Source organism: Pomacea canaliculata, linkage group LG14, assembly GCF_003073045.1.
Source record: "Pomacea canaliculata isolate SZHN2017 linkage group LG14, ASM307304v1, whole genome shotgun sequence".
In the NCBI taxonomy this organism is placed as follows: Eukaryota; Metazoa; Mollusca; class Gastropoda; order Architaenioglossa; family Ampullariidae; genus Pomacea; species Pomacea canaliculata.
Window position 1 is genome coordinate 19,272,364 of NC_037603.1, and position 19,376 is coordinate 19,291,739.

General features: G+C 40.6%; 2 protein-coding genes and 1 long non-coding RNA gene across 3 annotated transcripts; all 3 read left to right on the plus strand.

The window, feature by feature from the left end:
- Positions 1-1,248: 1,248 nt before the first annotated feature.
- LOC112554901 lies at positions 1,249-2,717 on the plus strand. The gene is made up of 2 exons (XM_025222980.1): positions 1,249-1,751; positions 2,416-2,717. Exons 1-2 carry the CDS (start codon positions 1,532-1,534, stop codon positions 2,694-2,696), a joined length of 501 nt encoding a protein of 166 aa, XP_025078765.1. The 5' UTR covers positions 1,249-1,531; the 3' UTR covers positions 2,697-2,717.
- A 6,686-nt stretch (positions 2,718-9,403) lies between these two features.
- On the plus strand, positions 9,404-11,270 carry LOC112554898 (cell wall protein DAN4-like). The gene is made up of 2 exons (XM_025222975.1): positions 9,404-9,802; positions 10,315-11,270. The coding sequence occupies exons 1-2, from the start codon at positions 9,772-9,774 to the stop codon at positions 10,917-10,919; spliced, it is 636 nt and encodes a 211-aa protein (XP_025078760.1). The 5' UTR covers positions 9,404-9,771; the 3' UTR covers positions 10,920-11,270.
- A 4,503-nt stretch (positions 11,271-15,773) lies between these two features.
- On the plus strand, positions 15,774-19,114 carry LOC112554906. Its single transcript, XR_003097338.1, has 4 exons — positions 15,774-16,199; positions 17,893-18,276; positions 18,505-18,519; positions 18,981-19,114. It is a non-coding gene; the product is annotated as an uncharacterized LOC112554906 (long non-coding RNA).
- Positions 19,115-19,376: the final 262 nt, after the last annotated feature.

A 19,376-nucleotide genomic window follows, 5' to 3' on the forward strand; every position in this document is an offset into this window, starting at 1 on the left:
GTGTGTGTGTGTGTGTGTGTGTGTGTGTGTGTGTGTGTGTGTGTGAGTGTGTGTGAGTGAGTGTGAGTGTGTGTGTGTGTGTGTGTGTGTGTGTGTGTGTGTGTGTGTGTGTGTGTGTGTGTGTGTGAATGTGTGTGTGAATACGCCTACACGAACAGGACATATTAAAATGTTTTCTCATGTTTGCAACATGTTGTTGACTCTTCTTTCTGACAATTAAAAATTGATCGTGCCTTGATTTTAACTGGACTTTGATCATGGTGGCATGTCAATGATGCAGTTTCTAATTCTTTCATTTGTTTCAATATTTATATTATATTATTTATATTTTTCGATCGGTTGATCACATTTTTTCTTCTTTCCTGTCTGGGTGTATTTTCTCTTTAGAAAAATATTCTCGTCTTCTTACTTTTATTAATTTCTCCATTTTCCTTTCTGCCTGTGATTGTTTTTTTTTTTTTTTTTTTGTTTTTTTTTTTGTTTTTTGTTTCTTACTGTACCTTTCTGTAGAGATAGAAAAAAAATCAAACTGTAGCCTCTTTCTGTAGTTCGTATCAACGAGAGAGAGAGAGAGAGAGAGAGAGAGAGAGAGAGAGAGAGAGAGAGCGATATCACCAAAGAGCAACAAAACTCAACCTCAAATATTTCAGAAGAAAACTTTGAGAGGGTAAATATTTGGATACCCCCTAGTTTTGTTTATATTAGAGACACACATTATCGCTGTCATCTCTGACATCATAGTGTTCTTCAAACCACTCTTTTTTCTGATAACAAACAGCTTCAGAGATTTGCTGCACATGAAACTGTGTTCGTCTTTCTATCTCTTTCTTTCACTTTTCTGCCACTCTGTAACATGACATTATTAAACCCAGTGAATCCACCAATTAGTCAGTCAGTTAAAAAATCTTTTGATCAACCTGTATGGTGTTGCTTTAGTTGCTGGTTCGGCATAAAACACCAATTATCACTCTTTAATCAATCAGTTAATCAATCAATCCATCCCGATTGCTACCAAGATGTACTTCCACCGACTTCTCCATCACTCAGGTCTTGTGTTTTCTCAAAAGGATGTATACAAAGAGTTTTTTTTAAACAAAATTTAGTGATCTTGATGTAATTGATGACAATGATGACGACATTGACGACTAAAAAACACAAAGGTACAAACATACTCATACACACAGGTAAGCTCTCACTCACGAACACACAAACACACAGGCAGTCAGAAGTAAAGAGTTAGATAACTAGAAATATTAATTCACATGACGTCCCCGACATCCTGTCCTTTGCGATAATGCTCGATGATCGACAAACATTTCATAACAAAGATAGAAGACTGTGAGTGTCAAGGTTGACAGACGGACCCCACTCTGCCACAATTGTTGTGTGGGATCGAAACAGGGACATCCGATGCCACTCCATCCATTACCGCTCTCTGCACCAGGTGGGACTGACTAAGAGCTGTGTGGACTCTATACTAAAATACCTGCTTCGAGCGGGATTTTCTCCCTTGACCGGAAGTCTGCGCAAGATGGATGCTGCTGCGCACGCAGAACAAGGTCAGTCATCCGCGGCGATGACCGTCCCCAAGAACAGCGAGGAGCTGGTGGCAGTCAAAGCCGCGGTCACGTGCACCCTCAGACGTGTCATCGCAGTCGCGGTCGTTGTTCTTGTTGCTGCTGGTGTGGCTGGTGCTATCGCCGGGGGTGTTGTGTCTCACTCCAGTGGTACGTCGGGACAACATGCTTCAGGTACTAATACTTTAATTACCCTTCTAGGACTATCTAAATGATTTTTGTTAATGTGTGACTGAAATGTTAACAATTCCTCATTAACAATATACTTAATACAGACTTAATAAATACTAACAGCATGCAATTGTTAATTCTGGAATGAGCGAGGAAGTATGAAGAACTGTAGGTCCCACGGTGGTGGAGTAAGCTAGTACAGGTTTTCTTCCATTGATCTTCTTTAGCAGCATCTGAGCAACAGGCCATTGGCCACCTGGAAGGCCAAGATGTCCACACTGTGAAATGTCAGATATAGTATTGTATCTAGCCAGGATTCTGTTCAAGAATTTTTAGAGTTAAATACTGGAGGCAACCATCAGCATGTTGGGGTAGTCACAGACTGTTCACAGGCGCTGGCCTCCTACGACTGTGGACAGAGAGAGTTGTGAAGGGCAATGAGACACACCTGTCCGATACCTGATATTAAAACATGGCTACCTTCACACTTCTATGTACAACCTTTGTTATAAAAGTATTCCAGAGCATGCAGTAGTGCAAGATATGTGTGACCGATAGCTCTATACACAAGATGTATGTTACCAATAGCTGTAGACACAAGGTATATGTGACCACTAGCTAGCTGTGAAGTAGTAGTGTGACTGTATTTTACTGTCTTGTACAACAGCTCAGTCACAAACGAATACCAGCACAAACTTGTCGGACGTACTAACGGCTGCTGCAACGCCGCCACTTCTGATGCGCCGCAGTCATCTGGTACAACCGCGACGACCACAACCACAGCGACTGACATCACCGCCATCGACGCGACCACCACCACTACATCTACCATGCCGCCACTATCTCTATAAAGCCCGCCACCTCCGCCACAACCAGCTCAACTACGCCTGCAAAAGCTCTCACTTTCCCATCCATCACCAATACCTCTACCACGCCCACCCCCACTGAACACTCTACCACACCATCCGCCCCACCCACACCTCTACCACACTCATCACGATCCACCCACCAACTGACTACCACACAATCCGCCACACTACCAAATTCCGCCGCACACACTCTACCAAATCCGCCGCACCACCCCGCCGCCACACACCTCTACCAAATCCGCCGCCACCGACACCTCTACCAAATCCGCCGCGACACCTCTACCAAATCCGCCACCGACACCTCTACCAAATCCGCCGCCACCGACACCTCTACCAAATCCGCCGCCACCGACACCTCTACCAAATCCGCCGCCACCGACACTCTACCAAATCCGCCACCGACACCTCTACCAAATCCGCCGCCACCGACACCTCTACCAAATCCGCCGCCACCGACACCTCTACCAAATCCGCCGCCACCGACACCTCTACCAAATCCGCCGCCACCGACACCTCTACCAAATCCGCCGCCACCGACACCTCTACCAAATCCGCCGCCACCGACACACTCTACCAAATCCGCCACCGACACCTCTACCAAATCCGCCACCGACACCTTCTACCAAATCCGCCGCCACCGACACCTCTACCAAATCCGCCGCCACCGACACCTCTACCAAATCCGCCGCCACACACTCTACCAAATCCGCCACCGACACCTCTACCAAATCCGCCACCGACACCTCTACCAAATCCGCCGCCACCGACACCTCTACCAAATCCGCCGCCACCAACACCTCTACCAAATCCGCCTCTACCGACACCTCTACCAAATCCGCCGCCACCGACACTCTACCAAATCCGCCACCGACACTTCTACCAAATCCGCCACCACACACACTCTACCAAATCCGCACCACACCGTCTACAAATCCGCCACCACCAATACCACTGACAACTGAGTCAACTACAAAAGGTTAGTCGCATCAGTAATGAAGTTCTGTGACACAACTACCAAATTAAATAGTGTGACAATGACAAGAGTTACGGCGACAAACTCAGTAATACAAGTGTTTTTGTCAATCATTAGATATTCATATAAATAAATACGGAATAGAAAGTATATTTTGTTACCTCAAAAATTACTAAAGCTGTCAGTCTTTATTCTTTAGCGGGCAATAGATAACACTTTCTCTTGTCCTTCCTTCATTTTAAGGTTTTAACTTTATCGTTCTACAGTAATATCCTTATTCTCTTTATTAGTCTGTAAAGTTTTGTAGAAAACCCAACATTGTATATAACACAAATGTCGTTATAAATATTATCTCTTTTCAGTAAGATATTTAAGAGCAACACAAAATTTTTCTGGCGTTCATGGCATTATTTTTGTTCCAAATAGAAAGAGTATTTTAGTTTATGTGCGTTAATTTTTCTGTATGTATAAAAATATATAAAATATTTGTGGGGACGGGTGTGTGCACGTGTGTCTTAGCTGACTTAAGTAAGTCTGAAGAAGCTTCGACTGCAGCAACAGTTCATCCTTCCTGGGCGCCATCCATTAGCGACAGCATCAGCACCTCAGTGACTCCATCACTACCTACCACCACCACAGATGCTGGGACCACAGACATCGCCGAGACGACAACTGCATCTACAGCCACGACCTACATCAAGGCAGCTGCAACCTCAACAAAAACGTCTTCCTTTTCTACCTCTGTCTCGTCATCAACTTTTGACACCGATTCAACTACTGACCAGCCTTCAACGACGATACCATCTTCGGAATTCACAACAGCATTTGGTGACATCGGACTCTGCTGATACTTCCATCAGAGGCAAAGACATGACAGCAAACACAATCTCTGATCAACCTTCCTTGACGACACCATCATCGGTGACCTCATCTACCTTTTATTCCACCGCCATGCAACATCGACGAGCCACGTTAGTAACACGGATGTTTCCACAACCAGCCAAACCGCGGACACATCTTCACCTGCTAATTCAGTCTCTACGGCTACAACATCAGCAGCCAACTGGACAACGTCATCCAATGATGCTTCCACCATTGGTGGAGTCGTAACGTCTGGTCAATCTTCAACATCAGCTGCATCTTCTCTCTTTTCTTCTACTCCATCCCCACAGTTCACTAGCAGCACAGATGTGTCCACGGCAGAGAAAACAGCTAAAGCATCTTTGTCTTCTGCTTCATCTACTAAGACTGAGATATCACATGCCACCTCGCCACCTTACCAAGGTAGATAGATACAGAGAAAAGGAAGGGGAAGGAAAGAAAACCACTTTCTACACAGTATCTCATATTATCGGACGTGATTCGTAAAATCTATCAAAGAAAAATACACAACCTTCTATGATACAAATAATTTTATTCTTTAATTATTTTTCATGTTCTCGTGTTATTGTAACATTTTTATTTTTCACAATAGCATAAATATTATCTAAGCCATTGTTTAATGTTTTATACAAAAATCCACGCATAAAATAGTTAGGTATAGTTGTTACCGAAACATACAAAGTCCATAAGTTATGTTTTATAACGTCTATTCTTTCTATCTTCAGTTCCTTCTTTATTTTTTTTAAATAATCAAAAGTGCTTTTTGCCATTTTATTTACTCTCTTCTTCGCGCTCTGTTTACTAACCGTCCTATCATTGAATGCCGTCCAGTACAACTAATTTTTACATTATTATATGCCATTCACTTTTACTGGCTCTAAAACATATCAGTGAATGTTTATAATTTCTTATCTAGATATATTTTGTCAATAATTGAAGTATTCTGTTTTTAATTAATGTTGAATTCATGTTCCTGCACCTATTTATAAAAGTATAAAATAAATATTAATTTGCTAATAGTGTTTCAATTATTCTGCTTTGTGTGATTAATCTGCAAATTAAATTCCGAAGTGAGTTCTGTGCTTTATCAAGCTTTATGTACGCCCTGCGCTCTCTTCTGAAGTTTTTCACAGAGCGGGAGCATTTTTATTTCTTTCATCTTCTACTAAACACAACAGAAACGACTTAATAGCTAAGCAGGGGAGAGCACTCAAGCAAGAACTTTGTGCACGCTGAACGGAGTTGCGTACCCTGGGCACCTGCACGAGGACAGCTCCTGCAACGTTTTCGTGTAAAGGTGTACGAAATTTTCTTTAAGACAGATTGTGATATTGCCTTTTCGTTTCGCATCTTCTTACACTTGATTTATTTATTTATTTATTTATTTATTTATTTATTTATTTCGTTCTTTCTTTCTCTCGTTCTTGCTTACTTTTGCATTGTTTCGTCAATCTTTCTTGTGACGAGTAGGTCACGTGTTTTGCTGAGTTAGGTAGCTGCGCGGACGAGAGTAAAACTTGCACCTGGCCTGTCAGCCTCTCCTCAAACGTTTGACGGGAGATAAGAGAAGTCATAAAGTACTAGAAGCCCTGCTCGACCTGAATATGGAGGCGCTCCCTGCTCTTGACATGTTGAAAGTGCGGCTTTGTGCCTCTACGTGCGTCTACGATGGATTGATAGAAGAAAAAAAAAAAACAGAACAGATGGAATATAGCAAAAAGAAAGATTTACAATGCAAACGAAAAAGTAATGCGTTTGAGTGCGTGCTTGTGTGCCGTTCGTGCGTATGCGCACAGAGATGAAGGGACAGTCCGTCACTCCGATTTTTTTAGTTTTTTGCTCGTTAAAAGATGTTCAAGTAGATGTCGGTTACTTCTGAGAAATACCCGAGACAAAACTTAATTATTAATTGATGGATGAATAGATTGATTGATTTGGTTGTTTAATTTGTAAGGTATTAATTGATAAAGATTTTTTTAATAAAGCAAGAAGTCTTACTGTATATTAAGGATTCTTATTCTTGTAAATAAAAAGAAAATAATGGCTATTTAACGACCTTCCTGTGTGTCACGTGTTAGTGTCGTGTTAACTAGATTACAATGTTTATAACTGATTGCAGCAAGGGATAAGGTTGTGGTGTGGTCGTCCTCCCGTCCTTCATTAGTTTCGAAACGTCTGTCACGTGACCCCTGTGACTCCATGTGAACAATGCGTGCAGAAGGCTTGTGGAGTCTAAAGGTCGGCCAGCAAAACTGATGACATCAACGTGAGAATGACGTCGTGCGATTTGCGTAATAGATGTAAGAGTGACGTCAGTTGAAAGAGAGAGAGAGAAAGCACGTCATAGCAGTGGGCGTGTCTGTGATGTGCAGTGTGTATATCTCTCTGTGTATGTATCTGGTGTGTGTAGTATGTACAGTGTGTGTGTGTGTGTGTGTGGTGTATGTGTGGTATATATGTGGTGTGTGGTGTATGTGTGTGCGAAATCGCCTTAAGGTGGAAGCACTTTCCCTTTTCAAACACAACAACAAGTGTGTGTGTGTTTAATATGTGGTGTATGTGTGTGTGCGGTGTATAGTGTGTGTGTGCGTGCGTACGTGTTTGTGTGTGTGCTTGTATGTGTGCGTGCGTGTGTAAATTCATTTTGTTTATGTTGTATATGTTTCTCCGTGAGATTGTTTTTCCCGTTCAGAACAGTTTTTTGTGTGTTTACCTGTAAAACGTATTAAGCAATCAGGCTAGAACTGCTGACGGACACAGTTTCTATTTCTAAACAAATGCAAACAACATTCGCTGTTCAAACCTCGTTTAGCGGAACAATGGCAAACTTGATGTAAGTTATAAAAACATAAAACAGTTGCGACACACTGTATTTTTGGCGACTACGCGTCAGAGCTCGTACATTATCAAGGTGGCTGTTCACAAATAGACGGCCTCCCCTTGACAGGGGGAGACTTAGCGGGACCAACCATCAGAATATGAGCTATTGATAGACTTCATTAACTCTAGACAGTCAAGAGTCAGTCACTACTGCTAATTTAATAGTTATAGTTATATTAGACTGACTGGACTGCAAGTCTTGGTGGTGAAGTTACAAATATTCAGTATTATGTTTAATTTGATCCTTTCTCTCTAGTTCTATTGTCTATCAGCATCAAGTCTTCCATGTAAACTTTTTCTGTATATATTAGAGTTTCTATGAAAATTGAAGAGTTATTCATTCATATACCACTTTGTACTAAGCTCAGAGAAGATGTAAAAAAAAAAAATCTTTAAAACATTTAAATGCATGTGACTGGCAGACAATGACAAAAAATAACCCTTGACAGATGGAGAGGAGGTAACACCTTGGACCAATGGTTCGATGTGGTGAAGGGGTTTCTCGCCTTTTAATTTATTGCCTCGAATGTTGACAGCGATGAGTTGTATAAGTGAGTTTTTGTTTCTTCCCAAAATAAAAAAAATGCGCGCGCATGTCATAAAAAGATGAGTAAGGGTGCGAAGACTATTTTAAATACTGGGAGAAACTTCCCGGGTACACTGTGGATATCTTTCACTCTGTGGAGGACTCCAGACAGCCACGAAGATGAACATGAATCCTCATACACGTGAGAACTCTTCATCTGGTAACAGGGAGGTAAGGTGTGCAGAAATATATTTTAAAAGTATGTTTATATTCTGTACAAGATCAACATTTCATTTGTGTAGGAGGCTTTACCTTAAAAGTAAACAATATAATGACAATTAAAACTGCTCGATTATATGAACACTGTCATTGTGCTCTCATTTCCAGACATTCTCTTATGTATTAGTAGATATATTCACACAAAAGGTGAACCTCGGAGAAGAGCAATTTATGATAAAATAATGAAATGACATACATCTAGGGCTGTATATTTAGGACATATTAGCGTGGTACAGGTCTTCTACACTTTGACTATCAAACACTCAGGTTTGTTGCTGGCTTGGTGACGAGTGATCCCATTAAGTGATAAACAGTTGTAACATTGTTTTGGGTACCTGTACTCAGGTAACGCTAGTAATCTTCACCAGTATTGGATAATTCTTATAAATCAGTCAGATACAAGAGGAAACCTACATTAATCCAAAGCTATATCATTTAACACCCTAACAACATTTAAATTAATTTACAAAGTTTTATTTCAACTTTCTATATACCATTGTAATTGTTTCCATCCCCAGATCTCAGATCCAAACAGAGAATAGGTTTTATTTTACTTCACCCTTATCACATTTCTTGTGTAGAGGAAAAATCACTGCCTATGATCAACTTTCGAGCTATGTACCACTTAAAAACATTTTATCTAAGAGAGGTTGAGAATTCTCACAAGGATGATATCTGCAATCTTAAAAAGGTCAGAGGAAAAACCATCAAGTCCAGGGTCTGCTCTGCTTTTTAGGCAACAAATAGCTTCAAGTATTTTCAAGTGGGAAATTTCCTCTCCTACATTTGAGCTTACACTAAAATGTAAATATTTCTCACAGTTCCCATTATTATAACCAAATAATAAGCTTTCAACCTCTTTGTCAAAGTCTGTATCACGTGATGTCTGTGTTATATTTAGGAGATCTCTAAAATAATCACACCATGTCTGGGGGGCTGTTTTATTGTGATAGTTGTAAACATTTGTTGTAAGAGCTATCACTTTCTGCAAGAAAGTTTTAGAATTGGGATTAGTACATTCAGAGTTTAGGTCACTGATTATCTACTCATTGTATCTCTCCTTTACATAGGCTTTAAAGGTGTTCTTCAGGTCAAAGTATTTTTGTTGGTCAGACTGGTTATTGCTCTTCTTAAATATTCTTAACTGCTTGACAGGATATCAACAGGTAGATTAGCCGTTGGTCAGCAGTTGGTAATCAGCCACTCTGGCAATCTAGTTTAGTTAACCTCACCTCATATGAATTCTGTCATCATAAATACATTCATGGCCCGATGGATTCTTTACTGATATTTTTGTTATGTTCTGGTTTGGTGTTGTTGCATTTCATCTGTGGTGTAAGGAACTCCCATGAAATGTGTTTATATATATATAGGGTGCTTGAGTGTAGACTCATTTTACTGTTTTAATTTTTCATTGCCACAACTACAGGACAGGTTGTACGAAGAGCGAGATAAGAGATTGCAGTTTGATGACCGCTCCCACGACAACAATCCACCTCGAGCAGACGACAACCACCACCACTATTCGGGTACTCGATTGGAGGATTGAAGAGGAGCACTCTTGGGACTTTCGTCTGCCTTGGATTTATTATCCTCTGCTGCTCGATCACCTCAATGATAGTATCATTGATCCTTTTGAACAGAGGTAAAAGTTCACCATCATCACTATCACCACCACCACCATTATCATCCTTACCATGACACCAGCATCAGTTGCGGTCGCCATTGCCATGAGAATGTAACTTTAGTTGTTTTGAAATGATCTCTCATTTAGTCAAGAGTAAAAAGATTAACATCAGTCTGGTGTGATGTTTGTTGACACAATATAAAAGAAACAAATTTTAATTATTAAATTTATTTCTCCCTCTGCTTCTTCCAGCCCACCCACATCCATTTTCCTTGTTGAAACTTGACTATGAGGCGATAAATGTAAAGCAGATGGCAGCACTAAGTACAGATTTGTTGATTGATTAGTTCATTTATATAGTTAATGAAGAATTGTTTTGGGGGTTTTTTTCTACGTTTTTTTAGCTTTTTTTAAGCTTTCAGTTTTTTCTCTTCTTTTAAGGTTTTTCTTTCGTTTTTTTTCTTTATCATAAAAGTCGTGTCTTCATTCAGACTCATTTAGTAAATTTGATTTTTGTTTCCGTGCAAAAGACCAAACTTCGTCATCCGTGGCCGAGTCTTTAACAGCCACAACGACTACAGTGACGTCGATCCTGACAGAGTCCACCACACTTTCTGCCAACGAATCCTCGAATAGCACAGGGAATACTTTGACGACCTTCGACCTCACATCATCGTCCTCAGATTTTAACGCCACATTGACATCACCTACTTCCAACGTCACTTCGTCGCCATTTACGTCTAATGTTACGTCCTCGCCATCTACGTCTGACGTCACGTCCTCGCCATCTACGTCTGAAGTCACGTCCTCGCCATCTACGTCTGGCATCACATCCTCGCCATCTACGTCTGATGTCACTTCCTCGCCATCTACGTCTGAAGTCACTTCCTCACAATCTACTTCTGACGTCACGTCCTCGCCATCTACGTCTGAAGTCACTTCCACACAATCTACTTCTGACGTCACATCCTCGCCATCTACGTCTGAAGTCACGTCCACACAATCTACTTCTGACGTCTCATCCTCGCCATCTACGTCTGCAGTCACTTCCTCGCAATCTACGTCTGACGTCACGCCCTCGCCATCTACGTCTGCAGTCACTTCCTCACAATCTATATCTGACGTCACACAGTGACCATCTACGTCTCACTTCACACCCTCATTCCCTACAATCATTCCCAGTTCTTCAAACACCACTAACATCACACTCATATAAATGCCAGCTCCGTCAGAAGCCACACCCACCAAGACCACTTCTCCCGATTTATCTACACTTTCAGCGATAGATACGACACACACATCGCCAGCTTCATCAAGCCTATCTGCCCTAAATGTGTCATCACCATAAGAAACTACTGTCCCAACAACGCCCAACAGGACACTGGATGCTCATACTTATAATACAGATCATGTGACTACTTCTGCTACTGATGACGGTCATCCTCAGGCCACTGTGGTCAGTACCAGACACCATTCATCCACAACAACCACCCTACTCAACATCACTGTTAAAAAGAAACAGGGACAGCGGTCCACCCAGTAAAAACATGAAAACCTAGATGTGGCTAGTTTCTGTTTCAGAGCACTGAAAGAAGATGTCTGTTATTAAACTGGACACCAATCAACACCCTAACACATAAAAGCCTCCAAGTGGACAAAGACTTACTAACTCATTTTTTTCTTTTTTCTAGTTGTTGATTCTTATTTATATATTTCACTTTTTACAATTTTGTAGATTGTGTACATGTTGAAATTATGTTGCATTCTATGGGTCTTTTCAACGCCTATCAATGCAATAAATCTTTATTAGTTTCATCTCTGAGATACCAGCATCATTCTTGTTGCTTCTACTGCAATCAACTGCTCACAAACACATTCTAGAAACAGAAAGAAATGGGATTGATATCCCAGTTCGTCCATTTTGTATTGCTTCATCAGAGAATTCTAGATGAGAAAAAACCTACATCAGAGTGACAGGTGAGCAATAATGTAATAAACAACTTTCCATGTTGTCATGGTTGATACAAACTGAAACATGTTGCATCCTCCTAATGCACCAGTGTGCAATATGCTGGCGAACAGCAAGACAAATTTTTGTTTTGCTTTTGCTTCTTGAAAAAGTGCAACATGAGTTTACAGTTTAAAACACACACTTCTGATGGACTGGCTACTTCTAGATAAGGGAGCTTATCTACCTTTTTTAAAAATCAACCCACCATCAAACATCAGTAAACATAATGCAATGGCAGGCCACTTAAAGCTGTAGGGAGGACACAGAGTGGGTAGAGCTCAGTGCAACAGTCTTTTCTCCAACTTGAGCAGGTTGAGGTGTGCAACACAGATGTTTGGGAAGACTACAGGTAACGGTACAGATGAGATTACCTGAGCTTTAAACAGTCATCTAAACAAAATAAACCCCAACAGACATTTAAAGACCTAGTCTAGCCCAAAAATTGGTTCTATGTCTGGTTTGTCGAAAAACAAACCTGTTTGCTGCCCCTGATTACATTCAAGGATCTTTATTTGCACGCACTCAGCACAATGGTGAAAGTCACAATTTTATTAACTAACTACAGCTTCAACAGACTGCAACCGAGTGTCAGAATTATTATAGTTAAACGGGTTTAGAGGATTTTAAACAACAACCATGACTTCCCCGTACCCAAAACACAGACATTTACTTCTTCACCAGGGTCGACAACAGGAAAACAAACCTTGGCGATAGGAATATCCTCGGATATAAAAACATTTACGGTAGCAGGAAAGGGATAAAATTTTTAAGGTGTAGAAAGTAAAGCCAATACTAATCGCTGATTGGTTCTGATGAAAAAGGTGGCAATAATATTTCGCATGTGAGGCTACATACAGGAAGTGGCGGTTAAAAACGTGTAACCATTGTTTTCTCATTAGCTGTTTATCTGATAACCTAATCACTCAATGTACATCCCGGAGATCACAGTTATTTGTTTCCTTCTTCCCTGTTTTTAAAGCCACACACCCTTACCCCAATCGTTAACAAAAGGGAATAAGAGAAGAAAATTATTTACTTCAGAGATGAGGAAATAATATTACAGAGTTCATCCCAGTCATTAAAAATATTTCGCTCTTGTAGGCCTTTAATCAACACCAGCTAGCTCATGGCTCATGTCCTTTAAGTGCTAGCTGTCAGGAGAACATGTTCACATTAGCTGTTGATTCCCTGTAAAACAAACAGCAAGCTGCTCACACACCAGGAAGTCACACGTGCGACCTTCTGCGTCCGTTGGCGCACGAGCTGATCGAATCCCGGTTACAAGCCACCCGCTCCTTTTATTGCCCCATGCTGATAACACAAAGTAGCTCAGACAAGCAATTCACAGTTGCACTGTAACCATTATAATCCAGACAAAGAGCTCCTGCATTTTGGGTTAGTTTTTGTTTTTGTTTGTTTGTTTGCTTCCTTGCTTGCTTGTTTGTTTGTTCTGCTTGCTTGTTTGTTTGTTTGCTTGTTTGTTTGTTCGTTGTTTGCTTGCTTGTTTCTTTGTTCGTTTGTTCTTTGCAATGCATGAAAAACATTCAACATAAAACAAAACAAGGGCTGAGCAGTATACAGTTGATTGCGGTTAATAGGACAACATCGAGACCGATCGAAGGAAGAGGAAAAAATGTTTTTTATCATGCTATCTTCCGAATTTCTTTATTCACATCAGTCTACAAAAATTCATTTTCTTATTGAAAATAGCCTTCTCCTCCCAGCAAATGACTATAAGATTCGCGCAGACTCACTCAAGGTGTATACAAATGTCCGAATGCTCAGCATCACCATTGTTTCAGTCCACATACTCAACATCCACCCTAGTTGTTTTTGAGTTCAGCAAATACTACCTACAAGAATTCCCCATGATCGTTACTATGCACTTGCTGTATGTGTGAAGAGCAACACCCAGTCGAGGGGGGAAATAAAAGAACAATCCTCTTTTCTTTCTCGCTTTCAATGGCCTTGCACGAACTTGTCTCCCACAATGGGCAACGCCCTCGCTTCTCAAACAATGTCCTGCGGTTGTTTCTCGGTGTCAGGATGTCGTAAATTAGTTTAAAGCTACCAGTACATTTTCACCTGCGGGAAAAAATCTTTTAAACGCCCTTAAGAACGATGCATAAAGAGGACACATGTAAACCTCAAAGACATATTATCTATGTACGTGACTATATGCAATGACAATTACCACGAGAGCAGCAAATGACACTGAAAAGGCTTTCGTCACCTCACTGGGTAGTCAGTCCTCTTTGCTGACTAGGAAGTCGTTCTTAGTAAAACTAAAATGCCACAGTCGTAAATTCATGAAAATTACCCTGTCATGTAGCCTGAAATCTTTCAGAGCTGTCATAAAAAGCATCAAACCCCATTACAATAAGGAAGCAAGGTGATTTACACGTCCTGATGACTGTCAGGCGATTGGATGGTAAAAAGTGGTTCACTGTGTCTAATGTAAAAAGAATGGAAGAAAAAAAAACTTTCTACCTTCGCTGTTTACAGAAACTGATACCCCAAGTACCTATCACTGATTTGTAACCAGAAGGAGGTTTTCAGTCAGTTTTAAGTATTGATATTTAGCTAGGACATCGAAAGCCAATACAGATGCTTCTCAATATTGTATGAACTTGCTTTATTCCTCTTTTGATCTATCCTACTCTTTCCCTTGTATGTTCAGGTTTTTGTCTTTCTAATACACACTCTCAATACCAGTAGGTATACTATTTACTATATACAATAAAGTCTGTTTTGATTTTGATTTTGATTTTGATTTTTCTCGGTGCATATTGACTTTAACTATTTCAGTCTGCATTGTTTTGCTTTGTAAAAAAAATTTTTCGAACGATGAAAAAAGAGTCATCCACTTTTTTAACTGATCATCTCGTTGCAATCATTACACACAATTGTGACACAGTTCTTACCTGCTGTGTGTAACAAATATCTCAGGTCTTTGTCCTTTTAAACTTTCCCCCTAGGACCAGCCTATCAGCCACTCCTTAACAAACAAACGGTTATACAGCTTCATGTTGTCAACAGGTCTATAAACCTCGATCTCATCTCCCTGATTTATTCTCGCATCCTGTTGGGCCGCTGACTGTTCGCCATGCTTTTGTTTATCGTTCAGGAAGATATATGATTGCAATTTATCTTTTTTTAATCCCATTTGTACTCCGCTCTCTGTCTCGCTCAGTATGCTAAAACATTTCCTTTCACGCTATCCCAAACTGTTTGCAATAAATGTTTACACTGAAGTTTAACCATTTTTGAAAAGCTGCGGATGACTAAAAAGCCACACACACCGTTAAATATTAATGACATAATTTTTTTTAATTTTTAGAACAGATTTTGAACTGCACATCTATTTTTTCAATTCAATATATAAATGGATTGATGAACTTAGCTGTCATGTATGTAAATAATGTCTGGATGTTGCCTTCCTCCAAAAGTGATTAATGTATTCTACGCATTAAGATAAAATTACAAATTACAAATATTTGATGTTCCCAGGTAGTGATGTTATTAAATACTTGCTTCCACCTGTTGGCTATCATCCTAAAAATTGATGAGATGAACGCGGGATTTTCTCATTAGCTCGAGCCTTAATTATCGTGCTGTCTGATGTTTGTATGACAAGTGGCTCGGAGGTCTGTGGTTTCGTGTGTCTGTCATCACACGTAGGGTTAACTGTGGAACAAAATGATGTTTAACTGTTTACGCACGTGCACTCACACACACTTGAAAAATCATTTAAAGTACACATAAACAAGTTTCTATCAATTTACACACACACACACACACTCATAGTCTCTCACACACACACACACACACACACACAAACACTCATAGTCACACACACACACACAGAGTCATGCACAGACACACACACACTCATAGTCACACACACGCAAAGTCATGCACAGACATACGTCACTCCCCAGGGTATCTAAAGATAGACGGTTTAAAAGCTGTCACCAAGCTCATGACCACCGTTAGTCCCCTCACCGCCTCAGACCCGCCAACTGCCCTGTACACGAGGCCCTATAAGACATCGACCCACCCGCCGTCACTCGAGACACGCCGTTACCCGGGTACAGGTCCTGTCGCCAGCCAGCAGAGAGCTCTTGGCTTCCTCGTACAACGAGCCCCGCGCCACCCGCCATCCACCCGCCATCCACCCGCCTTGCACGAGTCCCGGGTGCAGGAAACTTTTCGTCTTCGTGCGTGATCTCTTTCCTTCTTTTTTCCTTTGGTGTTTGGGCGAGCGTGACTGATAATTGTGTGGACCACCAACTCGTGACTTTGGAAATGGACTCCAGGAAGCAGCCATCGTCCCTCGTGCCTTCATGGGTCAAGAAATTCGACGATTACAATGGCAAAGAGTTTGCTTTCCCTCGCTCCACTGTAAGTACAAAGACTATTGCCAGAGTTTTGCGTCCAACTTGAAAATTATCATTATATTAAAAGTCCAGGACAATTCCATTTTACTTGATATCCGACGTTCAGCTAAATAAAAATGTATTTTAAGGTAATTTCTTTTCATGGTTGACCATCGGTTGTAGACTTTTTCGTCGTTCGGCGCATCAAGCTCCTTCTTCACATGGTGAAATTTGCATAACATATTACTATTATTATTTTATTAATATTATTAATGCTAATGCTGTTTGACATGTCTGCATACCTCGCTGTTATGTCCGCCTGTGTGTCTGCTGCCTGCCCTGTTTTTCTGTCTGTTTGTTCACACATCTGTTTACCTGCTTCTTGCTCTCCTATCTGCGTTTCTCTGCCTGTTTGTAGGTCAAGTGTTGTAGGTGCAGCAATTTCTGTACTAAAAATATTAAGACTGTCATCAACAAAATATTAAGACTGTCACCTCCACCAGATAAGCACAGTGATCTTTGACCTGAAATATAAATTATAATACCAATAATGGGATTTATAAAGGATATTTCCCCACATGGAGGCAAGCACAATACTCTTTATAAAACATAGAGGGCCGGTAATGTCACCCTGTGACAGATGGGTAACACAATGACACACACATGTAAAGTGAACATTGCTAGGAACATGAAGGAAGGCAGATACAAATGTAAGAGGGAAAAAGAACAGTTAGGGCAGACCGACTACAGTATTTTCGAAAAAGGCTTCAAGTCCAGACCAGAAAGCATGTAACATCTCCATTGTATGGAGAGACAGAAGCAGAACATTCCAGGTAATAAAACTAGAGATAGGGAATAGGGGACTACCAAACCTCTCCCCTCTGATACAGTGAGAAAACCGACCTGACCAGAGCAAACTGATCTACCCAGGCTGATATGGCAACACAAGCTCAGACAGACTGGAGTGAGGTCATGAACAACACGATAACAAATTGCAATCCAATTGTCCAGTCCTCATCACACATGTTGTACACAGAGCTGGATAACAATATTCAGCTGAGATTTATGTTTTGTTTCTTTTATTCAACGGAGAGAATTTGCTACCACAGTAGCACTTGGAATGTCACTGTAAGTTTCTGAATCAAATCTTTTATCCAACAAGTTGTTGTGGAAATACTTTCTTGGGAACTAACTGCGCCTTAGTCTGGGCAACAAGAGTATCTTAGCGTAAAGCTTGTGTGCTTGGTGGTGTGATTTATGTGTCCGCATGAGCGTTTGTGCTTGTGTAGTCCTTTGTACTAACCACATCCATGCACCTATTTGTATTTTTATACTCTACTTCATTTGCATACCGTTTCAACCCCGTGCCTTTCTGACAACTTTCACTACATTTCAACTAGGATTTTCTTTCACAAAATCGAGCAAAGTTGTCCATCTACCTTGAAGACGAAGTGTCACCTGTTGTACACCTGTAATGACGAAACCTTTGCTGTTATGCATGACAAACCTTTTCCTCCTTGTACTCATGGCGACAAAGTCTTGGCTTTGACTCACGACAAATGAGTATTTCCTCAAACACCTGTGTTCTGGCAGTCTAAGGCTTTCATTCTTCGTCATCTATTGCTCCCTAACCCTCTCACGACGATTTGTTGTTATAGAATTCTGGACGATTGCATAACTGAATATCATCTATTCATCTACTCTGTCTATCTAACCAGGGTTCCAACGATTACTTCAAGCTTAAGTCGAACTCGTCTGCCCCTCTTGAGCCGTTGGATTTCGATAACCCGACCTTTGAACCAGAAGACTTGCGCAGAGTTAATCCTCTTTACACTAACGGCTTTGACGAGTTGGGCAAGAAAAACACGGCAAACGATATTCCCTACCACTTCTACCACTCCATCGATGAAAGGAGGGAGGAGCCGCCGAGAACAGCCAAAGAGTTTCCACGGGGCAAGAGCCGCCCGTATGAACTCGAGGACGAACCCAAGCCGTCATCTAACACCGTCGTCGCTGCATCATCATTATTGTCGTTATTCTAGTCATTGCTGCCATTGCTGGTGCAGTAGCTGCGGCACTCGTCTTAACAGTGTTCAAAAATGGTGAGCTATACTGTTTTGACTTCTGTTTTGTTACTATACCGAAATATTTATCAGTAAATAAAGGAAAAAATAAACTAAAACTTATTTTAACGACTTTCATCGCATAAAAAGAAACTTCAGTAATTTTTTTAAGAAACATAGACACAAAAAATGAGATGAAAGAAAAATTAAATAATTTAGTGATTAATTATGTCAGTTTTTAACCGATTCCGCCTTTCTCTTTTTCAGAAGACTCGTCGAAAGGTAAGCATGGGTTTAATTTTTTGGTTTTATGTGCAAACCTTAGAGTTTAAGCACTGGCTGTGAACAGACAAAGGAAAATAAAGAGCAAAAATGATTGATCAATTGATGAGACATCATATTTTAATAAATTAATTTTAAGTTTACTTTCAGAAGTAGCAACGACCGGTAAATTAAAAATTTTTTTTCGAGAGCAGTAACATCGGAATCTTTAAAGTATTTATTGCTATTTAAAGATATTATTTAATGAAAAACTGTTGTCAATAATCGTCATCAATCATTGCCGTCATTGTCGTAATCTTCGTCGTTATCATCGTCATCCTCGTCGCCATCGACAGCAGAATCATCGCCGTTGTTATCATTGTATTTATAAGTGGTTGGATAAATGATCTGACGTATTGAAACTTATGTATTACTTTTTATGAATTTCGTTAACTCGGAGTTCTGGCTCCTGTTTGTTGTAGAAAGTACACCAGGGGCATCGGCAGCCTTTCTGACAACGGCCAACATGAGCGTCCATGTCACGTCTTGGGAGTATGAGGAGGACATGAGTAATTCATCATCTGAAATATTCAATAACTTTACAACGACTTTCTGCAATAATGTAAGTTGCATGATTTCAAAATAATTTAGTCAGTAGGCATACAAAAGTTTCTTTTTATTTAATGTTCTGCTTCGAACCAACAACTAATTGTCCAGTGTAATGAGTTCTTGTAGTTCTTATATTGTTTCCTGTGTGAGTGAAATCCGGTTTCCCTTGATCCGGGTCCTGCCGACCTTTTACATTAGTGTCCGGATCTTCTGATTCCACTCATTTCACCGTTTATCAACCATTCTTTATTAACTGTCACGGTACTCTC